We start from the raw sequence: 21242 nt of genomic DNA, 5'->3' as shown, positions 1-21242 counted from the left end.
AAACTTGAAAATTCGCAATGGAATATGCCTCTAATGTTTCATATACAATTTTTGTATGTTGTATACTTTTTTTTATAAATTTTGTGTAAATTTAAATATATATATATATGTATATATATAATATTTTTGTGTTTTCTTTGTTAAGACAAAAAAACGTGTTAAAATTAAAACAAATATTATGTGTTGTTGGTGAAGGGTCTGTGTTTGTTTTTTTTTTTAATTTTGTTTTATTTATTTATTTTACTTAAAAACTAACAATAAAAGGTTCTCTAAGAAGTATTTTTGTTTTTGTTTATTTATATTTTTAATAAAAATTAAAGACTTTCTCTTACGCTATCCACCCACTGTGGGAGGAGCTCTGCTATTGGTGTTTTTATGTTCATCTATTTTATAGACTCACTACGGGGAAGGGATTAGTTTTGTTTTTAATTTTGTTGTTTTTTAATATCATTTTGTTTTACATTTTTGATGATGAAAACGCCACTAGTCATTTTTCACTGGGTAGTAGACAAGGTTCACGTCCTGCGGAGGAGGTTGAAGACCCGCATGGTGCATGTACTCGCTGATGGGAGGGAGGACAGTTTTCGTTTCGTCCGCTTGCTGGCCATATACACGACTGCTGGGCACCGGTTGGGGGTCATAGCCGGAGGGTGGTGTTACCACCGCTACTGGCTGGTGATATGATTGAAAGGAGTTCTTTTGTTCGGATATGTCAGTTAGGGTGTGATTGGGATAGTCGTAGGAGTGACGCAGAAGACCTGCTGCGCTTGCATAGGGATGATGCTGTTGCTGTTGTTGGGGAACGGGAAGCGAGTTAGTTTGCTGTGGTGGCGGTGGCGGCGGCAACAACTCGAAATTGTACTCCATCGGATTGTTATTACCTATAATGTCTAAATTGGTTAGAATACTTCCAATGTTGTTGTAGTTGTGTGGATCTGCGGAACCTGGTGCGACCACTGGTTGAGTGGCGTTGTTGAATGCCATTTGTTGTGGCTGTGGATTTTGCGGCCACATATTCTGGAATTTTTAAAATTTTCATAACGGAATTTTGTTAGATATGTTGTCAAACCATTTTTTAGAATATCAATAGGTTATGGATAAACTTATTTATGATGAAACACTATGCTAGCAATATGAAAGGGGGGATAGGATAAGAAAGGAAATACCGATGTACATTGGTTTTGAATGTCTGCATATTACCATGAGTAGGTAATACTGAGCCTGGCTAATGATTGTACATTCGTGGAGTGCGGCTAAAAAAAGCATCACTGCTCTTAATAGCATTTCAGGGCTCAAGGGAAAAAACTGACGAGCATTCCTTTAAGAAGGTATATTACGGCTGAATTTTCTGGGGGGAAAAATACTATTGCTTAATTCTCTGGACCATTGTTTATAAAATAAAGACAGACATGAAATATTGCGGCGGTGTAAAAGAGTTGTAAACATTTCATTTAGACAACGTTCGCTTATAATTTCATACAATATACTCAAGTTTCGGAAGAGTTAAGGCTTTATTGATTATAGCCAGAAAATTAGTGGTGAAAAATAATAAATATGTGATCACTCAATGAAAGATGATCTGTGACGCAGATACCTAGAACTGAAAGCTTTTTGTCTCCTCGGTGAAAGTACTTCCATAGCATTGGGTGGCGAGTGCTAAGGAAGTGGTCAGCGCATTGAGTTTTTGAAGCCTTCAATGCTGCACAGTTTATAACACCCCATTGGACAAATATGTCAGGGTCACACTTAAATGACCTTATCATACGTAGAAGTTGATAGTCTACATCTGAAGGACTAGAATGAGAATCTTAAAACAAATATAAAAAGCTATGTGTACTATCGTCAGCGAAACAAAAGAAAGAGTATCGGAGACGAAATGGAACCCTATTGCACACCAGCATGTATTCTGCGTTTTTAAGATTTGTAACCGTTCAATACGAAGAAGCGATTTATCAATACCAAACACAGTTTCAAAAAGCGAGTTAGATGCTAAACTCTATCAAAAGCCTTTAAGGTAACAAGTGCATTAATCCAAAATATTGTAAATATTGTGTCCAATGTGATAAACCACACTAGTTAACCTATTACTACGAAAGCCATGCAAACATTGAGGATAAGCTTCTTTGTAGGTTTACCAGGGAACTTTACCATCCAGAGCTTCTTAAGAAGCCAGTAGCCATGGTATGAGAAACACAAAATAGGAACTAAACTGTTAGGCTTATGAAAAATTTTAAATATTTCCTTCTTATGTAAAAACAGCTCCAAAGTAATTCGTAGAAGAACTAGTTTTGAATTTCCTTATTTTGTTTTTTAGAATTTGTTTCCTTTTTGAAATAGTTCGCTGGAAATATGTTAATTCTTTAAATTTGTTGTTTAAATATTGTGTGAGAATTGTCATAAAATCTCGTTTGTGTCGAAAGTTATGTAAAGCTTAATTTAGCAAAATCCGCTTTTTTCTGATTATATCCGTTTTAACAGCTACAATAATGTTAAAACCTACACCTAAATAATGACTTACACGATTTGTGACAGTTGTTTCCTCATTTTTTTTCAAACGCTTAACCGTTTCAGAGATAGATGACAAAAAGTGTGGAGTACTTAGCAAATTTTTAAGATGAAATAATACTAAATAAAAATGTATAAGCTTTAAACTGGTTGCCTAATATTCGGCATCTTATTTTCATAATAAAGCAAAAATGGTTATGAGATGATTTCAAAAATGAGGTTTATTGCTTCAAAATGAATTCTGCAATTACAGCGTGGACTGCATCCAAAACATCATTTTAAGAAATTCACCTTGAGCTAGTAATACCTTTTTTGTAAATAGATTTAGAAAATCGGTTTGGAGCATTCAGCATCAATATTACTGTTCTTAGCCATGTAAACAGTGTAGATTAGATTATTAACGCGATGCGCATATTCTGCGCTCTATAGTGAAACTGTTGAGCGAATAAATAAATGTTTAGGGCAAACATCTTAACAAGTTTTATGTTTAACAGTTTTGTTAAAGCTCTTAACACCATTGGAGCTATAGAAAAGGATTATTGAGAACTTTGAATGCTCATAACTTTCAAAGCACTGAGACACGAAATTTGATAAAAATTCAATGAATAATGTTTGGACTTCAAAAGGTCTTCCTTATTATACAAATTTTTCCGTCTTACTATCTCTCGCTCTGATGTGTTTCCCTTATTTTACTAGACTTGGGTTAAATAATATTTGAGTTTGAACCCCAACTCATTGCATGGATTTTTTCATTTTTAAAGTAGGTATTATTATATTTAAATCAAGTTAGAAGTTCTTTCTCCAACCCATTTATTGAAAAATCAGGCGTTCCTCAGGGAAGTCATTTAGGGCCAATACTTTTTATCTGAGCTATCAATGATTTATCCCTTTATGTACACTACAATAATATCTTAATCATAAGATCATTAAAAGCAAAAAATCTGTAGACAATTGTTTACATTCCAAGAGAATTATATAAACCTTAACCTGATTAAATTTCAGGCAACGACCTTTTTTTAAGCACTCTATGCATCATTCTTAATTGTTTCAAAGATCACTTCTAAGATGCCTAAGCAAGGTGAGCACATTATTTGTTTTGGCAATACGTTGGTTGTAAGATAAAGCTTGCATTAAGGTTTTTTAGGCAATAGTGTATGAATAAACTTAGTAATGGTCGATTTAGCTAAACATTTGACACAAACCTCTCTTCTACTTACTTTAAAAATAAAAGAAAGAAAGAAATATTTAGAAAAAAAAAAGAAACTCACCTGAAAATTAATTATATCAGCATTTAGAACAGATTGTTGATCATGTGCTGCGGGTGGGCCAGAGGGTTTTACTACGCCACCATTTCCACCTGTACTACCAACAGTTGGTGCTTGTTGTCGTCCGGCAGGATTAACATTCATTGGAAGCCCGAGGAAGTCTGTTGAATCAACATGAATCACTGAATAGAATTTACTATTGCCCTTCTTTTTTAAACTACTACTACCTCCAGGTCCGCCGCCAGGTCCACCAATTGCTGGACTCCGTTGCTGCTGCTGCTGTTGTTGTTGGTGTTGTTGTTGTTGCTGTTGTTGTTGCTGCTGCTGTTGTTGATTGGTGGGATTAGCTGAAGTTGTAAAATTCATATTGCTCCAATCGTTCGGATTTGGAGGTTGCTGAATTGAGGCACATGGGTATTGTTGTTGCTGCTGCTGTTGTTGTTGTTGCTGTTGGTGAAGATGGTGTGATGATTGTGATTGCGGTGGTTGCTGTTGTTGTTGCTGTTGTTGAGGAGGCGCCTGTGGCACTGCCACTGCCACACCCACTGGTTGGGGAGACTGCAACGGAGTGTGTTGATGGTGTTGCGGCGAAGAGTGTGATGCTTGTTGGTGCTGCAATTGTTGGTGTTGCTGCTGTTGGTGGTGATGCGGTGACCTCTGATGCTGACGATGATGTGAATGCGGCGATTGCTGGTGGTGCAACTGATGCTGTTGATGGAGCAAATGATGTGGAGGAGCAAAGTGAGCATTCTGCTGTTGCTGCTGCTGTAACTGTTGGTGGTGAAGACTCTGATGCTGTGGGCTTTGTGGCGTATGGCTACGCATGTGTTGTTGATGTTGTTGATATTGGCTGAGAAGCTGTTGTTGCTGTTGTTGTTGCTGCTGCTGCTGTTGCTGTTGCTGCTGCTGCTGTTGATAGGCTCCCGCTGTGTTTTGATCGAAATGAAACTGAGTTTCAGCACCCGAATTAAAGCTGTTCAGACGCACAATTAGATTGCTATTGTCTGCATTTGGTGTCAAGCGGTGCAGCAATTGTTGTTGCTGCTGCTGCTGTTGATGATGTTGCTGTTGTTGCTGTTGTTGCAACGGCTGCAACGGCTGCGGAGGAGGTGTTGGTTGATTGCACTGTTGTCCAAGCAGATTCTCTGCACTAAAGCTGTGGTTATAAATTGAATTTTGAGATTCCCCGCCTCCCAACTGATGCGATATTGATGAATTGTTGCTGCTATTGCTATTAGAGTTTGTATATTGTTGTTGTTGATGGTGTGCCTGTTGCTGTTGTTGTTGCTGCTGTTGATGTTGTTGCTGCTGTTGCTGCTGCTGCTGCGGTGGCGGAGGCTGTTGTTGGGGTTGCGATTGTGGAGGCTGCGATTGTTGCTGCTGTTCTTTTGATGATTGCTGAATTGTACTTGTGGGCATTGGTGTTGGGGTATTTGTAACTACAATTGCTTTCTGTTGTTGCTTTGGTTTGCTCGAATTTGATTTTTTCGGTATTTTAGCCGGCGGTGGTCCCGGTATATCCATCGGAATCAATTCTAAAAAAATACAAGTTTTAGAAAAGTAAGAACATGATATACAATTTATTAATTTACCCTCGTCAGATTTAGCAAAACGCTTTTTGATTTTCGATGCCGGTTCGTTGCTATGAACCGTTTGCTTGTGGCGCACAAGATGGGTCTTCCATTTGAACGTCTGAAAAAAGAATTGAAATGTCCGTAAGACTTTTTTATAATTCAATTTATAAGTGATCTTTTAACCTGTTCACAATAACAACAGCTGTGTGGTCTCTCTTCCGAGTGTGACGGCAAATGCCGCTGCAACGACTTTGCCGAACCAAACCTCTTGCCACACAATGGACACTTGCACTCGGATGCGTCAGTATGGGCGTTGCTACAGTGATCCTTCAATGCCGAATACGTGAAGTACGACGAACCACACAGATCACAAACATAAGTTCGCTTGATTTCCGTGTGCAGTTGTACATGACGCTCGAGGTTCGCTTTGAGCGTGAATCGATTCTGACAAATGTGACACTCAAAGAAATTGTCCTTTTTATGAGACTTAATAATGTGCTGGTGTAGCGCATTCTTTGATGGAAACGCTGCACCACACACCTCGCATATGGCTCCATCTGCCTTATGACCGGTATCCTCGATGTGCTGCAGATGAAGCTTTTTGTAAGGAAACTTCTGGCCACACTCGACGCATATGTAAGCTGAAAACAAGAGTCAACAGAAAGTTAATCTTTTCTCTAAATGAATTCAGATTCAGATTTATGAATCGGAAGAACTATGTGGGAGTTCTTTTTGAGAAATTTACACTCAACCACTCACTTTTGAACTCCTTTTTGTTGTGAGACTCAACATGGGCATGAAACTGCTGACGACGTGAATACGATTCGCCGCATGTTTCACACACAAATGGAAATTCCTTAGCGTGCACCGTACGATTATGTTCAATGATTTCCTGAAATTACAAATTGCAAATTCATCACATTCTTAAATGCAGTTCCCAAGTTATACAAACCTCTAACGAATGACCATTGGATTGGCCACAATCATGACAAAAGCCTGGGTGACTCTTATAATGATCCAGCAGCGATTTCCTCTTTCTGTACGATTTGGGACATTGCATACAACTATAGCACGGTTTGGCCTTTTTACTTCCCGATCCAGGAGTTGATGTTTGTCCCGCTGAACTACCCCCATTGTCCAGGTCCAACGAAGTTGACTCCTTTGCTTCGTCTTCATCATCGTCGTCATCGAGCATATCGTGTTGCGACTCTGCTTGCTGCTGCATCATCATTAGCTCTTCTGGTTGATGCGCATTCTGGTCAAATTGACGACGAAGCATCTGTTGCTGGTCGTAGAACTGCTGCTGCTGTTGCATCATCATACTGTGTCCGGGCCCCTGCTGTGGATCCATGGACATCAAATCGATCTCATCCTCTTCAATACTGTTTAAAATCGAGCCCGACATGCTGTTCGTATCCATTCCAACGCCTGTTAGGTTCGTAGCATCTTCAGAACTGTCTTCGGTGTTTGTGGTTTGGCTATTGTCCTCGAGATTCGGATGGTTAAGGTGGTGATGGTGGTGATGATTGTAGCTAGATGTCGAAAAGTCGTTCATGTTGTTTCTACTACTGCTGCTATTGAATTCTTTAGACATGAGCGCGGACATTCCGTTAAGATTAGTGTTGTTGTTGTTATTATTTAGAATTAGTTTACTAGTACTATTGTAAGTAGGTTGTTGTTGTTGTTGCTGGTTGTTGTGTTGATGTTGTGGTTGTTGTTGTTCCAAAATGAGTTCAGCTGAGATTCTACTAATTGATTCGGCATTGGTGTTCTCTATTGTATGGGATTCATCATTCTTGGAGGGGCGGTCAGGTCCAGATGGTGGTGGCGGGAGTAGCGCCGGAAGAGCTCTTCGCGGAGGTTTGATTCCATCAATGCGTCCAGTCAATACAAGATTCTTAAATATTTCTTTAAGAAAAGGCTTATGGTGGTGATTTAAAGCGAATTTTATTCTACAACGAAATTGCTCTTTGAACGATCTAATACTAATTTCTCCGTCACGCTGATTGTAGTGTACAGCGATCGAGGAATCTGGGTGAAATGTAAATCCACCACCAACACCACCTATCCTACAGAGCGAGTTGGTACGTTTCAAACGTAAATTGCTTCCTAGAATTTCACTTTTCCTTCCCGCCACCAGAGGATTTTTAACATCGATTATAGAAGACGGTATCAAGTCCAAAGGATCGGCCAAGCTTTGATAATGAGCATTGAACGGCATCCGCACCATTGCGGCACTTTCGTCTTCGTGCAATTTAAGTAAGGACGACGACGAAGACGAGTCCATGCGATGGATCTGATGAATTCTATGGTTGCGCAACTGTGGGGGGCTACTGCTACTTTCATCGTCATCATCTTCAATATCATCGATATCTTCATCACCATCGATTTCGTCCTCATCATCGATGCACATAAATTCCTCTTTACATAGAATCTTCTCAAAGTTCTGATTGAGATCAGTAGCTGCGCTACTGTTGCTATTGCTACTCCCGCCATCAATGCCACCTACACGCGATGACACCACACCAACTCCTCCAACACTATTCGACTGTTGCTCCTCCTTTTTTATATTGTACAAATTGATTTCTTCTTTTTTAATTGAATTACTTGCAACGATGGCATTTTTACAAAAATTTAAACGAACTTGTTCGTATGATTCGGGATACTTTAAACGTAGAGATTCGATAAAATATTTAAGTGCTTCGCTACGTTGGGTGCCACCTAGATGTTGAAGAACTCCTAGAGTGCGGTCAGCCTATAAACAAGAAATAATTTCAACGATTTGCAAATGAAAAATAACTTTAAAAATAAGAATTCGATTTACTAAAACCCAATTTTTTGATTGTTATGTAAAGCAGATTTGGATAATCCTAAAAATTGGTCTATTAATTGATAAATACGTCAAGAAAGTGTGTTTTAAAGTTAGAATGATTGTGAAAAGATCTAAAAACCAGGTCAGTTGCCAAAACATCAAATTCCATTTTATCTCATGCAAACTCACAAAAGCTAAATTTATTCTATCTTAACTTATTTATTATACCGAAAAGTTAGGTTTAAGGTTTGAATTTGGTTTAGTGTTCCAGAATTCGATTGATGTTTAACAATTCCAAAAATCAAATGGAATATAAAAACTTAATCATGACGACTTAAATTTGGCAGAATTTTTTAATTTTGAGTGAAAGTTAAATGTAGAAGATAGTTGCTCGTCCAAAAAATCAAAGGTAGTTTTGTCACAACAATTTCTACATTTTGCACGAATAAACTTGGAAAAGTTACTAAAAATTGAGGCATTGAGGCTTTTCACAAGGTTTCGAGAATTCGATCGAGGTGCCATCAACTAAACGCTAAAATAAAAAAAATATCAACAACGACTAGAATGAGTTTGTTAGACTTCTATTTTTTAGCCCATATGTTCGGCCCTAAAGGATGTTTAAGACCACAAAGCTTTATTATTTGAACCCAAACTAAAAATTTAAGATTTTATACCAAAAGTATTGATTCTACAAATCGTTAACATGCTAAAATAAATGCCATATACTAGTATCAATTTATGTTTAATCCAATTCAAGAATATTTGAAGTTCATAATAACGTTCCATTAAAGCCAGAAACATACATCAATACAAACGTTGATAAATAAATCTTCTTGTAAAATCGCAAGACCTAATTTGTTTATGTTTTTTCTTCTTTCTTTTAACATTTTGCTCTTTCAACTTTGTGCTACAGACTTGTCGATCTATCAAACCTTAGACATAATACTCAATTTAATAGTTCAAATTCGTGTTTCTCTATATAGGGGATAGAACCTGCCTACAATAAATATGAAACCTCAAGATCCTCACATCATCTTTAAATCTTAGACTTGACAAAAACGGATAAAACTGCCATTCACATTTTTAAAGAATAGTTTTTAGCTGTGTATCGACGTATATTTAATCAGAAGGATGAAAGTACAACGTCGCAGAAGGTTGGGTCACGTAGAAGGCGTGGAAACCAAAACTCCAGTCTTCTAATACCCTTCCACAGGAGAGCACAGTGTAGGAAGAACGCATAAAAGTAACCTCATTTATAGTGGAGTGCGCAATGTTATGCATCTAACTATATAGAAACTGAATGGACATTTTTTTTTGGGTACATATCTACCTAGGTTAGGTTACATCGATGGGCTGTCGATTGATGGGCGGTCAATGTGGACCCATTTCAATACCCTGAATTTGATTGTATTGAACTTACCTAAATATTAATGATTAAACCTATTGTAGTTATGGATTGTCTTGTTTCAGCCATTTAGAAGATTTGATACGGATAAACATCTTCGAGTTTTTCGACATTAATGAAAAACTGTCTGTCTAAGAATGTATTTTTAGTCTATCTACCTAAAACTATAGTTCCAGTATGCCATAGTGCACCAGAGGCATTAATATTGACCCCCCGACATGCACGGAAATAAGAACCGCGATACACCTTTTAAAGAACAACAAAGCAGCTGCGCTCGATGGCAAACCTGCCGAATTCCTCAAGGTAGACCCCGACTTGGCTGCCGGTATCTTGTTGCCACTTGCTAAGTCTATTTGGGAAAACGAAACCTTTCCCAGGGAATGGAAGGACGGGGTAATCGTCAAGCTACCAAAAAAGGTGATCTTAAGAACTGTAATAACTGGCGTGGAATGACCATTCTCTCCGTATTTGCAAAGTTAATGGCAACCATCATTCTCGAGAGGATACAATCTAAGATCGAGTCTACGCTCAAGATGCATCAAGCGGGATTTCGCAGTGGTCGATCATAGGTAGACCACATTAACACCTTGCGAATTATTCTTGAACAATCGTCGGAGTACCAATCGCCGCTTTATCTCATGTTCGTCGATTTTGAAAAGGCCTTCGATCGCGTTAGTCGTGATGTTATCTGGAGATCGCTAGTTATTCCGGATAAAATTGTTGCTATAGTAAAAGAGTCTAACAACAAGGCAAGGTATTTTGTTTTGCACAATGGACAGCTTTCCGATGCATTTAAAGTGCGACAGGGAGTAAGACAGGGTGATGTATTGTCACCGATTCTGTTCTTTCTTGCTATTGATGATGTTATGACTGCTACGGTGGGTGAACACGACAGACTGGATATCCAATGGCGCCTGAAGGAAACATTAAGCCCTTTCGACTATGCTGACGACATATCCTTAATGGCAAACTGAGATGGAGACCTCAGCCAAATGTGCCACTTTATTCAATAAAATGGGGAGGAAGCTGACTTAAGGATTAATGCTAGTAAGACTAAGTTAATGCACACCAGCCGAAACCAACAACAACAGGTTACTGTGAGACAAGTGGCAGTAGAAGAAGTCACCCAGTTCAACTATCTGGGAAGCTATTTGGCACTCGATGATGGAACGGACCTGGATGTCACCAATAGAATAAATAAAGCCCGTAGTGCATTCGGAATGCTTTCTTAAGTGTGGAACTCCAGGAAAATAGGAGTTAAAGTTATTTGAGTCCAACGTAAAATCCGTGCTGCTGTATGCCTGCGAAATGTGGAAGTGCTCTGCTGACATCTCGAGAAGGTTGTAAATTTTTATTAACCGCTGTCTACGTTACATCCTGAACATCCGGTGGCCACTAACGATGAACTGTGGCTCAGGACTGGGCAAACAAAAGTGGATGTTGACATCGCGCAGTGCAAGTGGCGCTGGATTGGCCATACATTGAGGAAGCCGAACGGCAACATAGCAAAGCAGTGCTTTCAATGGAATCCTCAAGGTAGAACGCGGCCTGGAAGACCAAGAGAAACATGGAGATCATCTGTCATGAAGGAAGCTCGGTCCCAAAATTTGGAGACGTGGTCCCAGCTGAGGTATCGTACTAGGAATAGAGAGAGATTGAAGGAATTGGTTGGCGCCCTAAGCTCCAGGAGGAGTTAAAGCGCTTCTACTAGCAGATCCTTGCCAGCTCATCGGATCTCTTGTTTCTAGATACATCACTATGACTCGGTATGCACAAGAGTCTAATGTTTTGCTATCTTGGCGATAGTAATTTACAAACTTCGAACTGATTTCTGTGGCATTATATTTATACATATGTTATGGGTTTTCGACATTTTCTCTAATAATACATTAATTTAATATCTTACGCTGAATATTGTGATTATCACTTTTGAATATTATTTCTAAAGTTGGGGTTACTTAAATTCTTTAATACTTTAAATTGGCTCTTTCATTTAAAAACACCAATATAGACAAATAGAATTTCTAATCAGCTTTCTTTCTTGTCTACTTTTTTGAATTAGTCTAATAGAAAATTTGCATATTCTCAAAAATTAGACCTACAAATCTCAGAGTTTACAATTTCATGAATGTTTAAGGTTAGCTTAAAGAAGAATAACGACACAAGCAAATTACTTTTTTGGCGACCTATTCAACGACTTGTCTTAGATACTAGAGAACATTCTAAAATTCTCTTAAAAAACATGATATTTTAGGTATCGGAGTTCAAAGGATACACAGAGATTCGTCTAATCCTTATCATATTCTGGAGAGTTCAAAGGATACACAGAGATCCGCCATGTGGGATGGTTTTTTGTGATTTCTGATGTATTACCCCCTAAAACCTAATCTTATCTAGTTTGCTAGATTAAGTAACATTTCTTAGATCATATCTCATAATTGAGGACTAGAAATGACACAAAAATAAACCCATTTCTTCTTACTAAAACTGAGAAATTATGCTATGTAAAGTCTTAGGTCTGTGAGATCGTATAACAGAAATGATTTAAAAACTTGCAAGACATATTGATATCGATTTTTCGGAGATTTACACGTTGTGTTACTTTTCTTCTGCGTGTTTATAGTCATATTCTTATGTCGATGAATAAAAAGACCTCTCAAAAATGACGCAGGCAAGAACATAACATGGGAACTATAACCAAAAACGTTTCAAAGGCTGCATAGGCTTAAATAGGAATAACCTAAGGAATACCAACAATCCTACTTTCTGGCCATTGTAATCTTAACATTTTTGACTTAACAGGTTTTAAATCATTTATGAGGAAACACCTGATCACAAGGGAGGAAATATTTAGAACACTATCAACTCAAGTAGAAGAAAACAACCTTCCCTTTTTTACGGTACATCAAATACTCAAAATTATTAAAGAGATACATTCAAAGTGAGAACTGTGACATTATGAGGCTCATACAGTTCTAGAAGCCGATACAATAGATATTTAGGTCACAAACTAATTTCATTCTTTCATACATAAGTCAAAATTATTATTACTTAAGCCATAAAGATCCTACAGATTTACAGAAAGATTAGAAAGATCCTACAAACCATCAGTTAATTTAATTTCAAAAGATTTTTTTTTGCAGAGTTAGAATAGAAAGTACCTAGGCCTTGTGGAAGAACAAAAATCTCTACAATCATAGCCTAGTTTTGATACAAAATCATTCTTTAGCAACAAAATGTTTCTAAAAAAAAGTGGTTAAGTGAGTTTTTGTTAAGCTATAGTTAAGAAGAAGAATTTAAGAGAAAGTTTTTGTTTTTTATTAGAACCATTTTAGAGGTAAGAAGTGTAACTAGATCAAGGAATCCCATCCCATGGGATCCCAAATATCTACCTAAACAAGATCACAACATTAATCCTATTCCTATTAGATTTTGTGGCTTGTGTGCAACTAGTTTTCATTTCGTTTTCCTTATTATGAATGTAAATACTACCAATTCAGTCTCTCAACTCAAATACAAAATAAAAACAAAAATAATAAACGCAATGTCCATTTTTAGAGGCACGATCGGATCATCACAACTAGAACATAACTACTCTGACTGTTTGACTATCTGACTGGCTGACAAATAGACAAACGCAACTAAGTACATTAGATTTCTAGTTAATTTTAGTAAATTGATGATTAGTATGGCGACTGCGACTATAACACCGACCGATACACACTACAATCAGGGGATGGAGATGGACCCCGCAAAGGCGGAGATTTATGATCCATCTCATTTTTTTACAGATCATAAAGTTATTCCAACTTTAATGAATGGCGGGATTGCATGAAAACTATCGATAAAACAATCAAATTCCCACGATTATTTTCTAACAACCAAATTGCCACATAGTTCTTCCGAAATCTGTGCATCAAAATATTTTGGATTACACTTTGGAAACATACAAAATTATAATCCACAATTTCACTCCTTAGCATCAGCTTCAGCCTAGGCATAGGCCTCAGCTTTGAAACAAGACGGGACTCCGGAGTACCGAGTAACGAATACCTCGTACCGAGTACACAAAAATCCATTAAAATTAGAAAACACTTCCCTGATATACCAGAATACCAGAAATTGGAGTAAAAAAGAAGACAAATAGAAAAAGAAAAAAAAAAGTGGAATATGGTTAATCGTGGGTGAGCGACAACGACGACGACGAGCGCCCTTATTTTTTTTTATTTTGTGTGCATCTGCTAATTTTTTTTTCGCCCCCCAAAATTCGACTTCCCGCTAATGGAGGTCAGACCCCAAAAATTCCCCACAACCGAGTCGAACATTTTCCAATTAAAACCAACAAAAATTAATAAGTTATAACAATAAACCGTCGATAGAAAAGAAAAGAACAAAATAATTAAATCCATTATTATATCCAAATTCTTCCCCCGACATTAAAATATTACCAGCAACTTAAATTCCAATTGTGCACTCTTGTTATCCATTTTGGTTGCATTTGGATTATGTTTATGTTTTGTCGCAGCTTATTTTAATGCAATTTATTTGGCTAGTTGGAGGAGTTTTCTCGGCGCAATTACACTTAGCACGCACAGAATTAATTTGCAAATTCACTTTTGATTAATTTACCCGACGAAATTCAATTTAAAATGCACAAAATTGCAAAAATTGATTTGGACTTTTTCAGAGATTCAATATATTTTTTCCCAGTGAACCTTTTTTTTCTTCTGCTTCTACTTCTGCTTCTCCTTCTCTTCTCACTCACTCTCCTTTTTCTTCTTCTCGTTCTCGCTTCTTGCTTTTTCGTTCTTCTATCTTCTATCTTCTGTCTTCTACTACTGCTTTTTGACAATTTTGAAGTTTGGTAGCTGTCAAATAAAAAATGGATGAAATTTTATGATTTTTTTTTCGTTTTTTCGTGAATTCTGTGATTGTGTGTGGTGTGTTTTTGTGTATGGATAGGCGGATGTTTGAGTGTGTGGGAGGCGGTGAGAGGGATTTTGTGGTGGTGTGCGTAGTTGGGTTGGTGTGTGAGGGAATTTTGTGTCAGGTTTGGCGGGGGAATGTTGGCTGCCCTTGTGCGATGTTGGTAGCACTTGTGCGATGCAGTGCGTCGTAGATTAGCTTAGAAAATGGCGGAGATGGTTGGTGGATAGACTAGACGAAAATGCGTTCAAAAGAGAATTATGTAGTAGAATGTTTGTTACAGTGAGGCGGACAATCTTATTTATGACTTTTTTCTAAGAAAACGAATTGTTGTATTGTTTGTTTTATTTGTAGAAATTTACGTACTAAGTATAGACTGCTAGAAATCAACTTTATGTTAACATTACTTAACGCTACTAGATCTTCTATAGGTTCAGCGGATGTATGGAAAAGACTTTGAACTTGATATTTGTATTTTGTCAAACCTTATAATAATGGATGTCCTTACTTTCTTTAAAAAAAAAAGATTATCGAGGCAAAGAAACAAAAGATTGCATGGAATATTAGCTATGATATGTTTACTAAATCTTTAAAAGGAAATGAAAGCTCAAAGGGGGATATACTTCAAAGGAGACTTGTCTTGTGATTGGTCGCATTTACAAAGCTAGAGGCTACGTAGTCAAAGAATTCTGATTGGCTAAATCTAACTACAAAAGTAGATGAGACAAATGTAAACATTACGGCTACAAAGTTAGTGCACACTGGTTTTGACGTTTCACAACCAGCTGCTCGGTAATTACACAAGAATTCAAAATGAAATGAATCTTTCGGTATTTAAATACAAAAATACATAAATCATATTATATCTTCTATTTGGTTTTATTGAATTTAAAAAGAAAAAAAACTATTTAAAATTCTGAAAACACTGTTTTTTTATTGTAAGAAAAATAATAAATGATTTATTTCTTCAATTGAAGAAATCCCTTTCTCAAGTCGTACAATTTTCTTATTTCGTTCAATTGTGTACGGGGTTATCCCTCTTGGGCAGGTTTCTATTAATTTAATTTACATTGGAAAGAGATAAATAAATGATTACACGCACGAGAAAATACAAAAACTTCACACAATTTTCAGAAATGTATGACAGCTGTCACTAAATGACATTTTTTAAGCTGTCAAATATATTTGAAAATTGTATTCCTTTGCAATAGGGACTATCAGTGACTATCAGGCCAGAAAATCCATGTTTTTATAAATGAAATTATTTATTAACAATTAAATTTTTTTATTATTTGAATATTCATAAGACCTGTATATCTCGTGAGGGGCTCGTTTTCGCTTGGAAACTTAATGAATTTCTCTATCTATTTATTTAGCACTAAGGTACCTCAAAAATCTTGGGCGCCAAACCCGCATTTTAATGCGCTACTCATTAGCTTTTTAGTACTCGTGGGGTGATGGTTAATGCATTGGACTATCATGATAGGGGTCTTGGGTTAAATCCCTGCCTGTGTCATCTAAAGTTTTTTTTACGGGTACTGCGTCTTGCAACGAATTTACAAATCATCTAAGAGTAGTTCTTGTCATGAAAAGTGCTTTCTCAAATTTGCCTTTCGGATTCCGCTTGAAAATAAAGGTCCCCTCCATCCCTGACAGCATTACTCGCACACAAGGAGTTTTAAGACATTAAGTACTAGTTCTCTATGAATTGTTAAACCACCTAATTTATTTATTTATTTTACTCATAAGCTTTTCACTTAACTTAATTTAAACTTATTTTTTAAATTTTAAGGTTTTTTTTTACTTTTTAAGAATTATTATTAGGTTTGAAAAGTCAACATGACAGTTTATCTTATCACTTTCCAAAGGAAAATTCATTAAAAATAAATTGGGCCGGTTAAGGCACTTACAGGTGAGGATAGTTTCTAATATCTGATTGGTTAGTTTGGCAAAAAAATGTATTCCAGTTAAAACGACTTTATTGGAAAGTTGACTGGAAAGTAAGTAAAGAAAAAAAAGTTAAAGAAAGTAGAGTAAATTTTCAAGTTTGAAATGAATGACATCTGAAAAATGTTATACATACATATGCACCTGACTTGGTCTTTCTTTGCATTCATAACTTTGGAATGCAGTTGACTTCCAAAGCCCAAGAAGGAAAACACATCTTTTTTTTGTTTAACTATGAATTACAGAACGGGTGCCTGCTGGTTTTTAATATTTTTTTTATGCACTTTAATTGGGATTATCGGGAACTTCTTTTCCCATGGATTTGTTCCTATATTCGAAAAATAGGTATCGGGCAAAATGGAAAAATGCCTATCGGCAACTTTTTTTCATGGGAAAATTTTGTGTTTTTCTCTTTGAATATTTCCCCGTTATTTAGTTGTCGCAAATGAAAGCGGAGCAAACAATGTAAGCAATTCTCAACAAAATATTAATAAAAATGTATCTTTTTAAGGTCAAATTCAACAAATACTCACCAAGTTCACGTTTTAATTAGTTTTATGGACAAAAAACAGATATTGCTAATAATTTCACTACAAAACGGTCTAAGGAAGTGTATCAACATTTTGGAAAGAAGTAGAAAAAGAACTCAACAGTTTGGGCCCACCAACAAAATCTTTTTCTGAATGGAAAAAATAATTTAAGGTATAGCTTGATAAAAAAAAGTACGTGAGGAAGAAAATGTCTGACAACAAAAAAAGCAACCGGTGGAGGCCAAAGGAGTATAAATTAGTGCGTTGGAGGAAATGATAATATGAATTTGTGCCTTAGAAGAATTGTTGGAAGAATGCCCAGATGCTTTAACTTTTGGTCTCCCAGCTGAACATTAAAAACAGAACTTCAACTCTTCGTCCTACAAAAAAACCACAAAAAGGCATAACTTGTAACGTCGCTTTGGAACGAGAAATTGAAATCCAAAAAGAACTCTGCAGTGAGGTTGAAGAGGCAGTTGAGGCTATGAAGCGACACCAAAAAGAAATTGAATACCATTTCAAGAAAACATACGGGACCAATTACAAAATTAGTGAGTTTCAGAAGAAGAGGTTGGATGAAATCTTGGAAGTTAAAACAAAGCTCGAGTTCCAAAAACGTTTACACAACAAAACCTTCGTTGTTCTCGTTGTATTCCATCGATTAAAAATAAAAATCATATTCTTTGCATTTTTAATTAAGGATTAGGTCTAGGACGAAAACAAAAAATTTTTTTTCACTAAGAACTGGACTGTCAAATCATTCCAAAACTATGTTTGAAAATAAATTTATTATTTTCATGTTGGCAAAAGGTGTTCCCAAGGAAAAAGAATTCCATGAGGAATTCCCGATAGTAGGAACCATGGACACATCATTTTAATTTATCGATAGTAAATCAATAAATCACATGATTTAAATAAAGAATATATTCAAACCTCTATTTTTTAACAGTGTCTTTTTTTGTTAACATAAATTAGTATTTTACAAGGATTTCCATAGTAACTGCTGAGATTTATTTAGGTACTAGGAATCTGCTCTGTGGAATCCCTTTAACTCATTTGTTATAATATTGCATTCAACTGAAATAAAATGTAGTGACTTTCCCAAAGTGCAATACTTAAAATAAATAAAAGAAATGTACCGTCAAATACGTCAGCCATATTGATATCAAGTTAAATAGCTCACATTTTTTGTAATTCCATTGATGTTATGAATGAAGGTTATAATTTAAACAAACTAATTATGTAATTTTTTTTGTAGTACCCGTAGCATGATGGTTTGTGCGTTGGACTGTCATGCAAGGGGTCTTGGGTTCAATCCCTGCCTGTGCCACCTTAATTTAAAAAAAAATAATTTTCACGGGTACTGCCTCTTGCGAGGAATTGACAAATCCTTCAAGAGTAATTCTTGTCATGAAAAAATGCTTTCTCAAACTAGCCGTTCGGATTCGGCTCAAAATTGTAGGTCCCTTCCATTCCTGACAACAGTACTCGCACACAGGAATGGTTGAGAGTTGTAAGTCACTAGACCCTGGTTCACAACGGACTGTTCCGCCACCCCATTTGATTTTTAAATTATGTAATTTTGTTCTTCATTTCCAATCCCTTTAAACAAAGGGCTTGAGACATATACAATACATATTTGATAAAAAATAAGCAAAATACTAAAATTGATTTTTGATTAATTTTATTTTTATTCAAATGCGCTTGAAAACTATATCAAAGCTTTACAAAATAATTATTTAAACAATTATACGTTCAATGGAAATTCACCCTTCATCCCTTTACAGACTTTAAAAAAAACGTGTGTCATTTCTTAAGATTTTTGGGCAGCTTGTTTTTCTTTCTTTGCTGCTTCTTGTTCCGCCTCAAGTTTCTGGTATTTCTTAATTAGAACTTCCACCTCGGCTGTTGTGAGAATCTTAATTACAGTCTTCCCATTCACTCGCTGCAGAGTGGCCATCTCAACTTTGTCCGATGTCAACTTGTTGGTGTCAAGGGTTTTGCTCAGCACCTTAACAGCAAGATCCTGTGCACCGGAAAGTGTAATTTTTTCGGTTTCGCTGATTTCTTGCTTTAACATTGACACAGCAGCTCCAAAGTTGTTGCCAATGCAAGTTGCCTTCCAGCCACCGTAGTTGCCACTGGGGTCGGACTGGTATAGTTGGTAGCCGTAGTGTTTGTCCCAACCCATGTAGAGGATAGACACTCCGAATGGTCGCTTGCCACCGTACTGGGTGTATGCCTGTTTGATGTCGCACAAGTAGGAGACCAGCTGCTCGCATGGCATCGACTCTCCATAATTGTACTGGTAGCGCTGAGCAATCACTCTCAACTCATTTGTGAGGACGTTTGCGTCAGAAGTAATGCCAGCAACCGAACATGCCATATCACTAAAGTTGAAATAATTGTTATAACCGAGGAAAACTATACCAAAGTGGATCTTACTTATTAAGCTTGTAGATTTTTTCCGAAAAGATAGCGCTGTCCAGTAGCCTATTGGTGTTGCGACGTTCTGCAGCCAAAAGGATACCATCTTCAGCTAAGATACCAAGACATGTACCAGCATGAGAGATAGCTTCCATGGCATACTCTACTTGATAGAGACGTCCTGAAAATTTAAAATCGTTAGAAAATTAAGTTATTCAATAGAAAACAGAGCATACCTTCTGGTGAGAAGATGGTAGTACGGGAATCATAACGCCGAGCCTAGAAAACATTTTTTTTAATTAGTGAATGTAAATTTGAACATTAATTTAAAACAAAACTTGGCTCACAGATGACCAAGCATTTTGGTGGACAAAGAAGCATCATAACCTAAATAATTTTGCCGACAGATATTTTCAAGCAAATTTTGTTTATGCATTGCAACTCCTTTGAGAACAGAACTTGATATTTGTACTTACCATTTTAATAATCTATTGAATTGATATTTAAAAAAATAAAATCCGTGTTAATTTAAACAATTTTGTAGAAAATTTGCAAGTCTTTTGCAAACACGAATTTTACAAATTCAATTGTCACTCCTGTCAGTTTGTTTGTCAAACATAAATTTTGATTTATGCAATGAAGTTGGTTGTGGTTTGTTTGAGACAAATGAGTTGCTATAATTTTGGGCATAATCACAATGAAATCGGAAAATAAAATTCAAATTAAGGTTGTGTCACATATGACATGAACAAATTTATATTGACCATCGGATTTAGTGGACTGCAATTTAGAATTAAGAGCACAAAAAAATTGATAAAGATGTGTGCCAAAAAACGAGTGTCGTAGAAAAAGACTTCAAGAAATGAAAATTTTCGTCTTCAAATTTGGATTACGGCACTTTCTTCAATCTGCATTCATGAAAATCTTGAATTAGTTTGATCTCCTGTCTCTAATTGTCGAATGTGAATTCCATGTTTTACATCCTGCGCTATCTAAATGTATCCTATTTTAACAGAAAACTCTGCCATTTCAACCCGATTTCATAAATTAATGCTTTTTTGAGCGCAACATTTTCCAAAATTTTGAGATTTTTAGCAGGGGATTCTTTCCGTAATTTTCAAAACGATTATCATTAACGATATCGTCAATAATTTGCTTCACGTAACTTTGTCACTATCGTCTTGTCTATCTTTCTCAGTACTATATATCTGAAATGACAAAACAAACTCAACGAAAGATAGTGCTTGTTCGATAACTTGAAAATATTATTAAACTTGGTTTTTGTCTATGAGAGGTTGTGAAAATTCGCAATAAATTGCATTTTACCAAACTTACCAACTATTTTGTGGTGTTTATTGTAATTGTAATTGTTACTGTTACTGTTTTTATTTTTTTTTGCCACCGACGATGTTATTTATGTTTTGAAAAACTTTAAACAAAACTATAATGGTCTAGATTATTTTGCAAGTGAGAAAGAAAAAACAAAATGCTTAAATATAGGTTGGAAGAGATAGAGCTTCTGATTTATCTCTTAATTGTCTAAATAACCATAACCATTTTCATTTAATTTGTTTTTTGAGTTTTCATTTTCATTTTGTAACAAAACTCAATGACGCTGAAACATTTTTATTTCAATTTGCTTATTTAGTATTCGAAAATCAATGACAGACGATACCTATTTATATATATTTATAGATATCACTTTGACGATAATCGTCTTATGTGAAGTGAGACAATCTTCAAAACGCTATCGTTTGACGATAATCGTTTTACGGAATGACCCTTTAGATATTTCACTTTGTGTATAATCTTAGAATTCGGCAATGTTCTTTGGTTTGCTGGCATAAACTT

At 36.2% G+C, this 21242-nt stretch overlaps 2 protein-coding genes across 4 annotated transcripts; both read right to left on the bottom strand.

Annotated features, from left to right (window-relative positions):
• Window positions 1-207: 207 nt before the first annotated feature.
• Window positions 208-14597, bottom strand: LOC129948982 (uncharacterized). 3 transcript variants are annotated; one of them, XM_056060150.1, is made up of 9 exons: window positions 14010-14597; window positions 6297-8099; window positions 6104-6236; window positions 5528-5985; window positions 5363-5462; window positions 3998-5305; window positions 3774-3952; window positions 462-1017; window positions 208-399 (listed from the first exon to the last, which is right to left on the bottom strand). In XM_056060150.1, exons 1-8 carry the CDS (start codon window positions 14046-14048, stop codon window positions 484-486), a joined length of 4554 nt encoding a protein of 1517 aa, XP_055916125.1. In that variant the 5' UTR covers window positions 14049-14597; the 3' UTR covers window positions 208-399; window positions 462-483. The 3 variants fall into 3 exon arrangements, with proteins under 3 accessions (XP_055916125.1, XP_055916124.1, XP_055916126.1); XM_056060149.1 differs by having other exon boundaries at window positions 208-1017; XM_056060151.1 differs by having other exon boundaries at window positions 208-1017; window positions 3774-3931; window positions 14010-14595.
• A 4034-nt stretch (window positions 14598-18631) lies between these two features.
• LOC129948983 (proteasome subunit alpha type-4) lies at window positions 18632-20024 on the bottom strand. Its single transcript, XM_056060152.1, has 4 exons — window positions 19868-20024; window positions 19628-19670; window positions 19410-19572; window positions 18632-19354 (listed from the first exon to the last, which is right to left on the bottom strand). The coding sequence occupies exons 1-4, from the start codon at window positions 19868-19870 to the stop codon at window positions 18778-18780; spliced, it is 786 nt and encodes a 261-aa protein (XP_055916127.1). The 5' UTR covers window positions 19871-20024; the 3' UTR covers window positions 18632-18777.
• Between the last annotated feature and the right edge of the window lie 1218 nt (window positions 20025-21242).

The sequence above is a fragment of the Eupeodes corollae genome, chromosome 3 (assembly GCF_945859685.1).
Source record: "Eupeodes corollae chromosome 3, idEupCoro1.1, whole genome shotgun sequence".
In the NCBI taxonomy this organism is placed as follows: Eukaryota; Metazoa; Arthropoda; class Insecta; order Diptera; family Syrphidae; genus Eupeodes; species Eupeodes corollae.
This window is presented reverse-complemented; position numbering and strand designations above follow the sequence as displayed.